General features: G+C 41.7%; 1 protein-coding gene across 1 annotated transcript in view; it reads left to right on the plus strand.

Annotated features, from left to right (window-relative positions):
- Positions 1-16,707, plus strand: part of glceb (glucuronic acid epimerase b) — a 76,876-nt gene that overhangs the window by 55,402 nt on the left and 4,767 nt on the right. The window contains exons 3-4 of the mRNA XM_056279178.1: positions 1,206-1,726; positions 12,404-12,649. Coding sequence (XP_056135153.1) covers positions 1,219-1,726; positions 12,404-12,649 — 754 coding nt within the window. The 5' untranslated portion in view covers positions 1,206-1,218. The remainder of the gene's footprint in view (positions 1-1,205; positions 1,727-12,403; positions 12,650-16,707) is intronic.

Below are 16,707 nucleotides of genomic sequence, written 5' to 3' on the forward strand. Positions count from 1 at the left end.
GTAATGATTTTCATCCCATCCTCTTTCATGAGAGGGCACAACTCTGTCATTGCTTTATTTGCAAGCTCCTAGAGCAGTAAAGCTGCAATTAGATAAGGAGGTCACGGTTTGCCTATTGATTCTTGCAGGGCCGATGAAAATGCCAGAGAAACATATCAGACTTGAACCATAGAGCCAGGTTAAGGAGCTTGGTAAAATGCTCGAATAGCATAATATGTCAATCTTGACCCCTGGTCATCTAGACTTCTTGTCGTCTTCCTCCAGACCCTCTACTTGCCCATCTTCTCTTTTAGTGCTTCTGAATCATTCAAGGAGTCCATCCCCTACCCAGGAAAAACTGTGATTTTGTTGCAACTCAGTTGTCACATCTTGACTCATGTCTGCCAGGAACTGGTTTGTTTTGAGCAACATTTTCATTTATTACAAGTGTCTGGGTCCCTGTGGTCAAAGCACCTTGTCTTTTAAAATTGAGTACGTAGTAGTAGGGTAGGATACAGGCCATTGCTTGCCGATACACAGCTCTATGTATTTGTTTAATCGGCTAAGTTGCATTTGAATTGGTTTCATTTAACTCATGCTTGATAACTCAAATAAACACCAAGAGGCCTTGTCTTTCTGTTGTACACAATTTATCTTTACTGAAGTAAAGAGAAGAGAACACCAACGTTTAGACAGTGGCAGAAGTCAGTCTTTTCAAATATACTTTGCTGCATCAGTTTTGCATCTTTTACTTGTGTGTGTGTGTGTGTGTGTGTGTGTGTGTGTGTGTGTGTGTGTGTGTGTGTGTGTGTGTGTGTGTGTGTGTGTGTGTGTGTGTGTGTCTCCAACACTGATCCAGCCAGTCGTTATGTTTCGATGCAAAATGATTTTACAGTCATAGCGTAGCAGCCAACAGAGAAACGATACAGTAAAAGGAAGTAACGAGTGACGGTCATAGTTGGTGTACCATTATTGAGCAATGATTTGAGTGTTCTTGTTTAACTCTCACCATAGTTTTGTAATTAGAGGACCCTATTAATGGCACATCATAGCTATTACAGGCTGATACCCCTCTTCTTACGAGTTGTAGGCATTGATTTGAATTATCATGTAAGAGATGATTTTTTCATTTGTTTTTGTGAAAAGTTTTGAACTCACCTGTTCTTGACAACCCATCAATCAAATATGTCATCAATATGACCTCATTCTGTGTTTTTCCTTTCTAGGCGAGCCTTGACCATGCGTTGCCTGGCCGCTCGAGTGAACTACAAGACCCTTATTGTCATCTGTGCCCTCTTCACCCTCATCACTGTGCTACTGTGGAACCGCTGTTCGAGTGACACATCCCTTCATTTTTTACCCCGTGCTCCCCCAGTTGCTCCCAGCCCCAAGGTAGGGGATGCTAGCATCAGCAGCCAGCAACAGCCTCCACAACCCCCAGAGCCCCCGCCTGTTGTTGGTGGGATCAAGTATGAGGAAATTGACTGCCTGATCAATGACGACGTGACTATCAAGGGGCGGCGGGAAGGCAGTGACATCTACCTGCCCTTCAGCTGGATGGAAAAATACTTTGAGGTGTATGGAAAGATGGTGCAGTATGACGGCTATGATCGTTTTGAGTTCCAGCACAGTTACTCCAAGGTGTACGCTCAGCGTGAGCCCTACCACCCCAATGGTGTTTTCATGTCCTTTGAGGGGTACAATGTGGAGGTGCGTGACCGTGTGAAGTGTATCAGTGGAGTGGAAGGTAAGAGTTGTTTATCTAATTTTAGCCACTCAAAGTAACACCTACTAAAGGGAGGACCAAATAAAAATTCCCCAATTAGCCAACAACATTTAGTATTTCAGTCCGTGACCACTATTTGACTACCTATCTATCATGACCTATAACTAGCATGACCTGGCTCTGCCAAGTGAGGGAAGCTAAGCAGGTATGGGCTTGACTAGTACTTGGATGGGAGACCTCCCGGAAAAACTGAGTTGTTGCCAGAAGTGGTGTTGGTGGGCCAGTAGGGGGGCAGTCTTCCCTCAGGTCCTAATAAAACAAATATTAAATCCCAATGCCCCAGTGCAGTGACGGGGACACTGTGCTGTAGGAGGTGCCGTCCTTCGGATGAGACGTTAAACTGAGGTCCTGGCTCACTGTGGTCATTAAAGATCCCATGGCACTTATCGCAACAAGTAGGGAGTTCCCCGGTGTCCTGGCAAAATCCACAACCTGGCTCTCAACAACTGGCCACCTAATCATCCCCCCATGTAATTGGCTCAATGATTCCTCCCTCTCCACTGCAAGCCGATGTGTAGTGAGTGTTGTGGTGCAAAATGGCTGCCGTGCATCACCCAGGTAGGTGCTACACATTGGTGGTGTTTGAAGTGAGTCTCCCCCTTCACTGGCGCTCTATAAATTATTCTTCTTTTTTTTTATCTTCATTTTCAACCGAGAAGAGATAAGAGCTGAGGCAAACATTTCTAGTTGTCCATTGGGCTTTGCATTGCCAGAGTTTTGTTGCTTAGAATTGAAAATTGAATGTCCTGACATCCCTGATTTGTCCATACCTAGTCTTGTTGGTCCAGATTTGATCCTGATCCTTATAATTAACTTCAACATTGGAATTTGACCTTTAGCACTTATTTCACCCTACACTTGGTTCTAGTATGAAACTAAATAGAGAAAATGGAAGGGTGAACATTTTTTTTACAACAGCAAAAATAGTTTGAATTAAAGCAGAGTAACATTGTTACGCCACGTCCCCTAAATTTGAGATTAAGTATTTGGCTGGGGTGTCTTTATCACCTTTACCTGTATGCTTACCTGTATGCCTTTCACATGATAATTTGTGTTAACACTTTTTGTGTGTTTTCATGTGTTGGCGTTGATTTGGAATCTTAACAGTACATGGTACTTCTCATAGTACAGTGACACCAGTACATCTGTACAATACAAAGAGATCCCCTGTCCATTAATAAACATTTATCTCTGCTCAGATATTCTTAAGGAACAGAACCTTAAGTATTCCAATCTCTGGTCCTTGTGAACAGTGTATTTTCAATAAACTTGCATGAAGTAAACAAAAATGGAATCGATTCAGGAGACTGCAGCTCCATTTTAATAAGTGACTAGTGGATCTGCTTTCTTCTTCTTTTTTTTGGACATGTACCCACCTCAGCTGTATGTGGGTAGATTCTTTTTACTTTACCTAGTGACTGTGAAAATCTATGAAGTTGGTTATCCAAAGGAGTTGAATCAAGTGCAACTGGACTTGGTATATATCCATGAAGACGTTTCGCCTCTCATCCAAGAGGCTTCCTCAGTTTGTGCCTTTCTGACTAGACCAAGCTAGAGGCGAAACGTCTTCACAGATATATACCAAGTCCAGTTGCAATTGATTCAACTCCTTTGGATAACCATGACCTGGATGAATGAGAACATTCACAGATATGAAGTTGGTTCTCATTCCAATTCCTTCACAGTTAAATGCAACTCTTTACTTTCATTTTTCCAAACTAACATTGACACCATCTAAAGCAACATGACCACCCTTCCAACCCTTTTACCACTCAGCCCCTGTCAAAGTTCTCCCCTGTGTCCCCAATGGAGCTGTCCAACCTTACAGTAGGAATGAGAAGCTCCTCTTGTCTTCTGGAGCCCATCTCATCCAATCTTGTTAAGGACTGTCTCCCAGCTATCTCTTCACTCATCACAAAAATAATTAACTCCTCTTTAACTCTGGTTCAATCCACCATACACTTAAACTGGCTGGTGTCACCCCCATCCTTAAAAAACCTGGACTCGTGGGGATTGTTGGTTCGAATCGCCGTGTTACCTCCGGCTTGGTCAGGCATCCCTACAGACACAATTGGCCGTGTCTTCAGGTGGGAAGCCGGATGTAGGTATGTGTCCTGGTCGCTGCACTATTGCCTTCTCTGGTCAGTCAGGGCGCCTGTTCAAGGGAGAGGGGGAACTGGGGGGAATAGCATAATCCTCCCACGTGCTACGTCCCCCTGGCAAAACTCCTCACTGTCAGTTGAAAAGAAGCGGCTGGTGACTCCACATGTATCGCAGGAGGCATTTGGTAGTCTGCAGCCCTCCCCGGCTCGGCAGAGGGGGTGGAGCAGTGACCAGGATGGCTCGGAAGAGTGGAGTAATTGGACGTGTACAATTGGGGGGAAAAAAGGGGGAACACCCCCCCCCCAAAAAAAACTGGACTCAACCTTGATATCATAAGCAATTTCCGGCCCATCTCCAATCTCCCCTTTCTCTCAAAAATACTGGATTGTGTTGTCACCTCCAAACTTAATCCTCACCTCATCTCCAACAATCCGTTCGAACCATTTCCGTCTGGTTTCCGTTCACAGTATGGAAACAGCCCTCCTTAAAGTCACCAATGACCTCCTCTTCTCCTCAAACTCTCGGCACCTCAACTTTCTCCATGACCTCACTGCAGCTTTTGACCTCATCAACCACACCATTCTTCTCTCCCGCCTTGAGTCTTCCCTCACCATCACAACCATAGACATGTAAATGTCTATGGTTGACCCTTAAATGGGACCAAGTACAGCAATTTACTTACTGACATATCACTGACAATACAATTTATATGTATTTACATGATACATTTATTATCATTCAAACACATTTCAACTTGTCATCTGATACCCCACACCCTGCTGTTATTGTGAAAATGGTGTGGTTGAAACACTGGCCAATCAGATGTGCAGAACACACATGCATACGCAAACTGCAGCCTGACTAACTAAACTAGTCAAAATGTCTCACAACAATCACAGGCTCAGAAAAGAAAACCCAGGGTACAGAGAGAAAAAGAAAATGCAAAACATATATACGCTCCATGATGAGCCAGGAAAGGCTCAATGGACTCGCCATCCACTCCTGGACTTCAAGGACATTATCAGAGACTTTTCTGCAAGAAAAGTCAGGCAACTTGCATTTGGACCTGAACACTGGTCAGCAGCACACCGTAAAAAGTCATATAGCTGCAAAGATGGTTACAATACAATAAGCTATGCATGTGGTTAAGCCTCTGTTTATATTATTTTCATCATTCTGCACACAGTTTGACTAATACTGTGATTAATGTAGCCCTCAAGATTGAATTTTATAGAGGAAGAGTAAATTTATTTATTTGCTCACTCATGATTTGAGCTTAGGATTTAATGCTTTGCAGTAATTTCATCAATCAATGATTGATTTTAATATTTAATTAGGTGGCAGGCATGGGCACAAGTCCATGAATACTGGGATGGGATCCAGTGCTTTACCTGTGCCCTCATCCATAGGGTTAGTGGTTGTGTCAGGAAGGGCATCCAATGTAACATTTTGCCAAATCAGTATGCGGATTGACAAGACCATGCCAGATCGGTCAAGGCCCAGATCAACAATGGCTGCCATTGGAGCTGTGCCCTCACATGGTACTGATGGAAACCATAAAATCCGCTGTGGTGACCCCTGAAAAACAGGGAACAAGCCAAAAGAAAAAGAAGAGGTATTAGAGCTAAGGGTGGATGGGTGGTGGTGGTGCTGGAGTGGGTGTGGATGAGGGGACCAAGTTGGAAAAATGTGTCCCTCTGTCCATAATTCCTAACGGCTGGCCTGGCCACAGCCCAGATGCTGTTAGTTTTGTTTTATGCACTACAACATCCAAATCTTAAGTTTGTGTCAAATTGATTTTAGAGTGCTAGCAGTATTTGTATTATAAAAAGAAATGTCATAATACAGATGATGCTAGCACTCTAATACAGAATTCTGCCTTTATGTCTAATGCAAGAATTTCTGGACCTCCTACTGTAAGAGATGATACTGAAATAAAAGTTTACATACTGAGGTTCTTTTTAAGATAATTGCCAAGAAAGGATCAATATCCCATTTCAAAAGGTTTTGGTCCAAACCGCATTGCCATCAATATACGTGCCCTGCTTGGTTCTGCTTGGAACAGTGGCTTCATATACTTGACTGGAATTGTCTAATAGATATTCATTATCCTTGTTGTCTTGTCAAGGTGCTGAAACCACCTGTGTTTTAATGACAAAGGTTGCCCGTAAAGGGACATTAGATATACTGAGCAGAAAGAAATGCCGTCACTCAAGGTTACTGGAATAAAGTACTTCAAAAATAGAACACCATGTAAGATTAAATGCGGCATTAAGGATCACAAAATATAGCAAATTTTAGAATTATTCCAGAACCCCCGGAAGGAGCTGCAACTCAGAAGTTTCTTTTGGCTAGACATTTGGAATGTAGGTTGAGAGATTGCTGCTTTCCCACAGTTTTGAATATTTTGCTTGAGCCACCAGAAATATTGCTCAGATGGAGAGATGTAATGAATGGTGATTAAGTCACTTGCACTTGTTTAGTTTGATGAGTAATGATAAATAATGTCTGTTATAGAAGACATTTGCTAGATGTTTTTTAGAAAGTTTTGAAAAGAAAACACTTCTCAGTACACAGTATTGTTTTATTTCAGCAGTACTCTGAATGTTATTTGCTGCAGAGCTGCAGTTCTCCATAGGGACCCTGCTGGGTGGCAATTTTTGTACCTTTACCCCAGTTGTGTACCCTGCCACAGGTATGAGAGGTTACATATTGTGGGGGTGGAAAATAGGTCAGGCAGGAATTGAGCTGAATCCATTTGCACCACTGAGCTGAGCTGTGGGGAGCCAAGTTACTCTCACCCTCCTGTTCTTCAGACTACTGTTTTTCATGAAAAGAAAGGGCCACACATTTACTCTCACATGCACAAATATATTTATATCACCACCTCCCATACAACATTAATTACACTCCCAAATTAACCCCTCCTTGCTATTTAGCACCCCACATGCAAATGCACATACACATGCACACCTCCCTCACTTGAACTTAGCATATTCTTAAGGGTGAAAATATCACCTCATTAATTAGCCTGTCACAGTCAGAATTACCACAGTATCTAAACAAGGTCTTGAAAGCATGTCGACCCAAACACACCTCACTACCAATGAAAAGTAAGGCCCTGTTCACACCTAGCATTAACATGTGTCTTGGGTGATCCAATCACAAGTGGACAGCTCTAAGTACATCAGTTCATACCTGGCATTGTGTTGCCCCATGCATCTGAAGTGACCACTTGTGATCCGATCTCAATTCCCCACTCTATATGCAAATAAACATGTACATCACATAAATAAACAAGTAAATACACACACACACACATATATATAAATATATATATATATATATATATATATATATATATATATATATATATATATATACAGAAATGTGAGGAGAGAGCAGTCCAAGCAACAGACACTTAACAAAATGGAACATCCTTGCTCACACGAACCTCCTTTTAATGCGCCGTCAATTACTTATGACATATTTCACATCTGCAAGTTATTACTATCAATTATTCTACCAAATTGTTATCATACAATAGTGACAGGCATGGGCAAAAGTCCATGAACACTGGGATGGCATCCAGCATTTTACCTTTTCCCCTGGCGTAAAATTTTGCCAAATCATTATGCGGCTTGACAAGACAATACTGGATCAGTCGAGGCTCCATATGGGATTGGCTGAGGCCCGGGTTAACAACAGTCGCCATTGGTACTGTGCCGTCACAGGGTAACGATGAAAACTGTACATTCCGCTGTGGTGACCCCTGAAAAATGAGGAACAAGCTGAAAGAAGAAGAAGAAGAAGAAGATTGTACCAAATTGTTACCACACAAAATTTGAAGTGCTCTTAAAGGAACACAATAAATCATCCCATATCCAAACTGTACCTTTGTTCTTTTATTTCATTTATTTATTTTATTCTTTTATTTCCATTCCACTTTGCCGTGAAGCCCAACAGGTTTTTAAAAAGTCATCATCATCATCGGTGGTCACTCGGGGTCAAGTATGACCATCCGCCTTCTGGGTCTTCAGGTGGGTGTAGAGGCTGATCCTGGAGCCACATAATGGGAGGATGCTTGCACGTGACAGCTTTTTATGTGGAGTGGCTGATGGGCCTGCAGCCAGCACACAGTTCTTGGCATGGGGTGGACAGAGTCCAATGGCATGGAGAACCAAGACGATTGGGGACCACCCTCTGTTGCAGCCTTCATCCGCCTTCACTCACATTGTGACCTGGAGACATCTTCCGACAGTTCCGCCATTTAGATCTTTGTTGGATCGTGCTTTGTCTGGAACCTCCCCCTTGACGTATCCGCCTTGGGTGACCCTACCAGGAGCCACAAACGTTTATAAATAAACATTATTCTGATGTTGATCAGAATCAGAATCAGCTTTATTGGCCAAGTGTGCCTATGGACATGAGGAATTTGACTCCAGTTCACAGCAGTATCTAGTATTTGCAGACATCACTCACACAAAAAAAGAAGCAAGAAAGCAAAACAAAAAAGAATGATGACTATGTAGATCTGTCTGAAACCCTTCAGACCGCTGACCTGATATATTGTATTGAAGAAATATTCTATGGTGAGTAAATAGTTTCACATTATTACAATGGCATGGATGCAGCAAATGCTTGTCACACCAGACAGAGACAAATAATGATGAGAAAAATTAACTGAGTGAATTAGGAGCTTCAGGCTCTGATTGTTTGCCTTCTTTCATTTTGTGCTCAAAATACACAGCAAAAGTTGAAACTCATTCTTAAAACTTATGTGGGAAAATGTAAATGAACATTGAACACTAGCGTTTGTAATTCTCAACCCGAAACCTGTCAGGCTTGTGACCTGATCATATCGGTTCAGGCTCAGATTACTTAATTATTCGGGCTCTGCACTGCAATTTTTTAAATGAACTTGAACCTGAAGTTGAATGTGCAAGTGGCCAAGGGCTCTTCCACGGTTGTGAGTCTGATGTGTGTCAGAAAATACCGATGAGGTAAAAAGAAAAAAAAATAAACCTAGAGGAGGCTTTGGTGAAACAAGCATCAGGTAGACAACCTGTGTTTTTATTCACTAACGGCTACTTTATAGCCTACCTGCAGTTCAGTTTGCATTTGTCCATCACCTCTGGCAGTTCAAATGCACTCTGTTGAATCACGTAGGATATTTTTTCTATTGAATATTATTTCTATTGTTTATGCAGAGGATGTCAGTTGAGTAGGCGGTCCTTCAATGTAGCCCAGGACACATTCGCATAAACACTGATCAAAGAATGTGGCCATATGCGGCCCAGACCACCTCCGGGTGTGGTCTGAGTGATCAAATCTTAATGCATCCTTAATGCGTCTTGGGTAAATAAATTCACACATGTACTTAGAGCTGTCTGCTTGTGGTCAGATCACCCAAGGCACATTTTAATGCCAGGTGTGAACAGGGCCTTATTTAACAACACTCTCAGCACATATGCATTAAACATAGAGACAACACCCTTTCATCATCTCTAGCACCTATCCTAGCCCGGTGGGAACTTAACAGTCCTAGGTCCCTAAATCTAGCTTTTGTTGCCCTCGAAGAGCAGCAGAAAGCAAGAACTGAGCTGGTGTCCCCTAGATGTCAAGCAGGAGCAGTTGTCTTTTATACTGTTAATGTTGCCACGATAAAGGACATCGTTTCAGAAAAACAAATCTAAAAATTCTTTCTTCAGTAGCTGCATGCAAATATTTCCCTTTTAAGGTTTCAAAATAACAAGGCATCTCATCTTGAAAATAATCAAATACAGAGCTTTTATGTGGTCTTATTTTGACAGTTTGCTGTGGCGCTCACAATTTTATATTAGAAGGTTAGAAATAGAGGGCATATTTTTTCCAAGTTGCACCAGAAAATTCATGAGAGACAAAGCAGACACATTGAGAATAATGAAACCCCAGCAGCCAGGGCACCATCATTAGTGGAGGAAGCTAATCCTCTCCACAACACCCTCTTAAATCAAGATCTTCCTCTCTCTTCCTTTCTCTTAGGCTATCTTTATCATTCCTAAGCTTGCCTCTCCCAACTCCAACCCAGACAACAACTACTTAACTATTTGAATACATGCTCATACATATTTACACACACAAACCCTAGGGCATACGCACTCATAAAGCACACGTATCTGTGTTCACTACAAATGCGTAAAGAAGAGCATACCTCTCTTCATGTGCACATGTTTACAGAACATGCTCTTTGTCTTGCTTACGGTTTTTTTCTCTCTCTTGCTCAGCCATTTCTCTCATGCACATCATTATGACCAGGATAGGATTCTTTCTGTAGTGAGGAGAGGTGGAGTGAGTTAAGTTGCCAAAGAGACCGTTAGTTGAATCTAGGCCAGACACTGTCACAAAAATACTTTACTTAAGGCCCAAGTTCTGGAGCAGGTTGTGTGTTACATTCCACTGAATTGTTTTAATGCTATACCAACTCAGCCAAAGTAAACTGCTTTCTATTTTGAAAAACACCTGCTAACCCCATCCAGAAGCAATCAAAGAGCAGATGGATCTACTCTCCTAAGAAATGCTAGGGCATGAACAGGATGGTTGGAAGGGTAAGATGGCACAGCGCTGTTGGAATCAGTTCTGTAGGCTGGGAATTCTTTTCGACTGGGTAAAGATTTTTCCCCCGACTGGCTGAAGAGTCTTCAGTCGGAGGGGGATGGAGATTAAACAACCAATCCAATATGGATTATTTAGTGTTGCTAGGAAAGAAGGGGTAGGTGTGTAGAGCTCAAAGTAGGAAAATTATGTTTAAGCACAGGGTCAGTTTTAGGATCTTGTCAGCCAAGGAGAACCAAAAACGTACTGTAAGGCAGTGGGAAGTTTTTGTTTTTTTTAAATCCATCTGTGCCGTTATTGCTCATTCTCCCTTTGATCACTGGCACGCAATTGCAGTTCTCAAACTAAATTCTTTCCAAAGAAAATTAATGTTTCTGCATGTATCTACTTTAATATCTACTGATCCTTCATTGTGAGGGGTATAAGGCTTTCACAAGCAAGTGCCTTATACCATCGGGGGAGTTATGTGAAGCAAGAGATGAGATGCGCCACTCAGGAATACTTGCAAGCGAACAGACCACATCAAACCGTACCACAATAGAATAGAACTTTATTTGTCATTGTACAAGTACAATGAAATTTGAGAACACCACACTGAAGTTGGTCCAGTTTCCCCTTCATTGTTTTGTGTTGCAGACTACAGCACCTTCTAAGATCCTCTATTTAGGTTAGAAAACAGTTGGAAAATGTATTCTGGTCCTGCTGTGCTTTTTGCCATGCTGTAAAGAAGCTCCACCTCAGATGTATGATTTCTTTGAAAAGGTGTCTTCAAGATAATGAACACATCTAAAAATTTAATTGCAAGCCCCCTGGGAACTGAACTAATAAATGTATTAATCATTGTATAGCATTATCTATAGCTGTTTTGGAGGGAAATAGCAGGGATTTATTGAATACAACACATTCTTCTTCCCAGAACCTGCATAATATTGTTATAGCCATTAATGTTATGCTTCATGGATGACACACAGTGCTATCTTGGTCATGTGGTCTTGAAATAAAGTACTATGTGTTCATCAGAGCAGTTCTCCAGCAAATGCTATTTATGGCTGTCTGAAAAAGGAATCTTGCCTCTGGTGCCATTGGAAATAGATTAGCTTGAATTTCACCACATTGTCTGACCACTCACTTACTGTAGTGGGTGTTCACTAAGCCTTTATTACTCCTTATTTGCAGTGTCCTTTTTTTCTCCCTTGGTAATTGTTTCACAAATGGGTCCAATCTTTGTGCTTGCCAAGTTACTTTAAGCCCTTGTTTCTATCTGTCTACGAGTTTCATTGTCCCTTTAATTGCTCCCTTTTGTCCACTCCTTTGTTTTCTCTCTGTCCATGCCTGCATTTATTTCCTGCCACTTTCTTTTTGGTCTCTCTGCTGTCTGACTCTTGACCCTCTCTGCTCCAAGTTTCTGTTTTGCTTCCCTTATTTGAAAACTTAAATGGTTCTCTAGCTTGGCATCACTAATTCATTTTGAACCAGTTTATTCAGTAGTACATTTGAAATTAACTTTGTGACAACTGTGACAGTTAGACTCCAATAGCACCTCACACAAAAATCCCATCTAAAAAGTTAAATGCAAACAGTCATCTAAAAGTGAGTTCACTGCGAATAGACCATGAGTTGAAAAGAATAAGGATTGCTAATAGAATGCCTTTTTAAACAAACTACATTAAAGTTACAAGCAATACATTGATATGTAAGTCAGAAAATGAACACAAATGACCACAACTGAAGCTCAATGTGCTCCTCCTTTTTCTTCTCTATTTTCTCCCTCTTCCTCTCATTTATTTTCCTCTCTCAGGAGACAGATGTTTGTTATTGGAATGTAGTTTGCTGTATTTGTGAACCTATTGCCAAGGTTTTATTTACATTTCTCTGTTTCTTTCTCTCCATCCCCTCATCCTGTTTCTTCTCTTCCTCCTTCTTGTCTTCTCTTCCACCCAGGTGTGCCCCTGTCCACCCAGTGGGGACCACAAGGTTATTTCTATGCCATTCAGATTGCACAGTATGGTCTGAGCCATTATAGTAAGAACCTGACAGAGCGCCCACCCCATGTGGAGGTCTACGACACAGCTGAGGAAAGGGACAGCCGTGCCAGCACAGCACCTTGGAGTGTCCCCAAAGGCTGCAGCCTCAGCAGAGTCTATGACAAATCCAGAGCCACCTCTGTACGCCAGTTTAATGCCCCAGGTAAATAAGCTTTCCTCAAGCTGTAGTGGCACTAAAGACAAGAATTTAGCTTCTATTGACTGTAGCAAAAGGCAGCTTGAAGTCCAGGTGTGCACCCTAAACAAGGTGCTAGCCTGTGACAGGACATTGACCTTGGCACCAAAGGTAGAATTCTGGTTTACTGTGTTGGTTGATGATGGCCTTGCTATTACTGTAAAATCAAGTTCAGATATTTAATTATATCTTATTTAGTGATTTCAAACAGAAAACATGCTACTACTATTTTGCACTTGTAGGCATTATAACAATTTCCAGAGAGTGTCTTGATGCATGCTCAATAATCCAGGTAAGAAAATCAAAGAAGGTTGAATCAGTTCATCTGGATACAACTTTTATTGACAGTTTGCTCATTAGATGTTGTATCCAGATGAACTGATTCAACCTTCTTTGAATTTCCAGAGAGGCTACATCAAATGCTTTGGTCAGTGGGGGAACAGTGGGATCAGTCGCCTTAGCGAGATTTACCTTAAAGTCAATCTGTTAATGTTCACTATTGATTTATTGTTGTGCCCCATTGACCCAGATCCAATTTGTCATTAGATATAGGTAGTATTTTATAAGATAGAATGGAACTTAATGAAGGATGACATTCTTCCTTGGAGTAATTTCACACTATTTCCTCTTTGCATAAGAAGCCTTATCTAATTTCACTTACCCATATTGTACCCAAGGCTCATTTACAACAGCCCATTGAGGACACATTACTCCAACCTGCCCATGACTGTGTAGGAGTTAATTGTGTGCTGTCTTCTCATACATTTCAAGCAATGATTTACTAACAAGACTTGGGTCAAAACCTGGTATATGGCTGGACCATGTATGATCAATGTTTGAAATTTGGGCAATTTATTATAGGGATAAGTGGTAGTGTCTATAATGTGAATTGCTGGGTGTTCATCTGCAATTTTCTGCAGTGGTCCCGGTAATATTTGTTGTTAAAGTGTACTGAAATAGCATATCACATGACATGGTTGAGCTATGTTCGAGTAAAAAAAAAAAGGCTTTAAATGCAGTTGCAAGAAGAATACTTTCCACTCATATCTTGGGATGTTTGATTTGAGTGAGAATTTAATTGTAACTAGAAGAGTGCACTCAGCAGTGCAGATCTCCACCAGGCGTATCACCCATTCTCTGGCGTTTGGATTTAGCAAGCGCCTACTGGAAGAGGGGAAAATACAGAGCCACTGCCTGCGTATTTCCCCTTCTCCGGCGCTTGGATTTAGCAATCGCCTGCCGGAAGAGGGGAAAATACAGAGGCACTGCCTGCGTATCTCCCCATCTCCGGTGCTCATACTTGGGCAAAAAAAAAATTGGAGTTAGCACTCAGTTGTGGTATAAAACAGGTTTTGCTGACTTATGAAATATGATCAATTTCTTGTTTACTTTCAAGAATCATACTCTGTCGTTGCCTAATCTAAGTCAACCGTATGCATGCGCGGCTCAAATCTACAGTTGACTCAGATCGGGCAGTGACAGAGAAGCATTCGTTGAACAAGCTAGCGAGTGAATGAATAAAGGGAGCTGCATTAGCAAGAACAAATGTCTTTCAAAGGTTTTGAATTACCGCAACCATGGGAGGTTCTTGATCATACAGTCATAACTATGCACAGAAAATGTTAGGCTGATAGATCCAGTTGTATGTGATATTGGCTGCAGACAGATATACACATACAAACACACACATTCACATAGATGTGAGTTATGCATGCACATGGTTGACTTAGATCAGGCAGCAACAGTGTCAAAACATTATTTATTCGTGCATGAGTCTTGAAAGTAAACGAGAAGTCGATTGCATTTCGCAAATCATTCACTGCTGATCTCAGCACAGAACTGGAGGAACACTGGATGAGCCAAAAATAATAACCTGTCTTTATTTTCATAATATACAGCTGGGTAAACTGCTTAGGCTCACGCATGCACGACTCACATCTACGGTTGACTGAGATCGGGCAGCGACATGATCAAAAGAATTTTGCTAATCCAAAAAATGTGAAAGCTATAAAAGGAATAACTTCCTCTAGGTTGCAGTCAAAACAGGAAGTGCTGCATATTCCTGTCGCTGGTTTACCCAGCTTTATTATGTTATGAAAATAAAGACAGGGTTAGGGTTAATGGTCGATAGCAAACTTTTCTTTTTGGAAAGTGAAAGTTCATTTTAGATTTGGGCGCATTTGTGCAAGGGTCCGCCTAGGAGGCTGCGCATCCACAGACTGACAGGCAAAACCTTATAAGGTAGATTTTTTTTTTAGCTTGAGCACTGCATATTCAATTTTTCCCCCCCCATATTTCCCATTCAGGCAAATTGGGTGGTGCACAAAAGTCTTATAATGGCAGGAAAAACGCTGGTTTTTCTGTCTGTGTGCACGTGTATCAGTCCGCTGCTAATCTCGCATACTACTGTTGGCCTAATAATATTTGTGCACAGTTATGACTGTATGATCAAGTACTCTCGTGGTTGCGGTGATTCAAAACCTTTGAAAAGCTTTTATTGTACTGCAATTGAGTGCTAACTCCTCAGCTGGTTTTTCACCTAAGTCCGAGCACTGGAGAAGGGGAGATACGTAGGCAGTGCCTCTGTATTTTCCCTTCTCCCAGTAGGCGATAAAAGGGGTGGTTTGTCGCCAAGTCTGAGCACCAGAGAGGGGGAGATGGTTTGGGATGCTTTAACTTTGCACTCTCCCTTATGCCTCTCAGCACATGGCTGTTTTCTCTCCTACTCTGCTTTATGCTGGACTGTTAGTGTGCAAAACCAGATATGGAAAGAGCAGCAAAGTATTCCATCCTTAGCGTTTCAGTATTATCCAGGAGCAGCACTATATTCTGTTCATTAGCGTGCGCTAAATGTGGAATGAGCTGGAACTGCTGCGCCGATTCATTTTGAAAGAGCAACAGCCAATAGGGAAACTCCCACTTCCATGTTTACCATAGACGTCGTTGGTCGGCCGACCAATCATATACACTACCGTTCAAAAGTTTGGGATCACATTGAAATGTCCATATTTTTGAAGGAAAAGCACTGTACTGTTCAATGAAGATAACTTTAAACTAGTCTTAACTTTAAAGAAATACACTCTATACATTGCTAATGTGGTAAATGACTATTCTAGCTGCAAATGTCTGGTTTTTGGTGCAATATCTACATAGGTGTATAGAGGCCCATTTCAAGCAACTATCACTCCAGTGTTCTAATGGTACAATGTGTTTGCTCATTGGCTCAGAAGGCTAATTGATGATTAGAAAACCCTTGTGCAATCATGTTCACACATCTGAAAACAGTTTAGCTCGTTACAGAAGCTACAAAACTGACCTTCCTTTGAGCAGATTGAGTTTCTGGAGCATCACATTTGTGGGGTCAATTAAACGCTCAAAATGGCCAGAAAAAGAGAACTTTCATCTGAAACTCGACAGTCTATTCTTGTTCTTAGAAATGAAGGCTATTCCATGCGAGAAATTGCTAAGAAATTGAAGATTTCCTACACCGGTGTGTACTACTCCCTTCAGAGGACAGCACAAACAGGCTCTAACCAGAGTAGAAAAAGAAGTGGGAGGCCGCGTTGCACAACTGAGCAAGAAGATAAGTACATTAGAGTCTCTAGTTTGAGAAACAGACGCCTCACAGGTCCCCAACTGGCATCTTCATTAAATAGTACCCGCAAAACACCAGTGTCAACATCTACAGTGAAGAGGCGGCTGCGGGATTCTGGGCTTCAGGGCAGAGTGGCAAAGAAAAAGCCATATCTGAGACTGACCAATAGAAGAAAAAGATTAAGATGGGCAAAAGAACACAGACATTGGACAGAGGAAGACTGGAAAAAAGTGTTGTGGACGGATGAATCCAAGTTTGAGGTGTTTGGATCACAAAGAAGAACGTTTGTGAGACGCAGAACAAATGAAAAGATGCTGGAAGAATGCCTGACGCCATCTGTTAAGCATGGTGGAGGTAATGTGATGGTCTGGGGTTGCTTTGGTGCTGGTAAGGTGGGAGATTTGTACAGGGTAAAAGGGATTCTGAATAA

The sequence above is a fragment of the Lampris incognitus genome, chromosome 4, assembly GCF_029633865.1.
Source record: "Lampris incognitus isolate fLamInc1 chromosome 4, fLamInc1.hap2, whole genome shotgun sequence".
Classification (NCBI taxonomy): domain Eukaryota; kingdom Metazoa; phylum Chordata; class Actinopteri; order Lampriformes; family Lampridae; genus Lampris; species Lampris incognitus.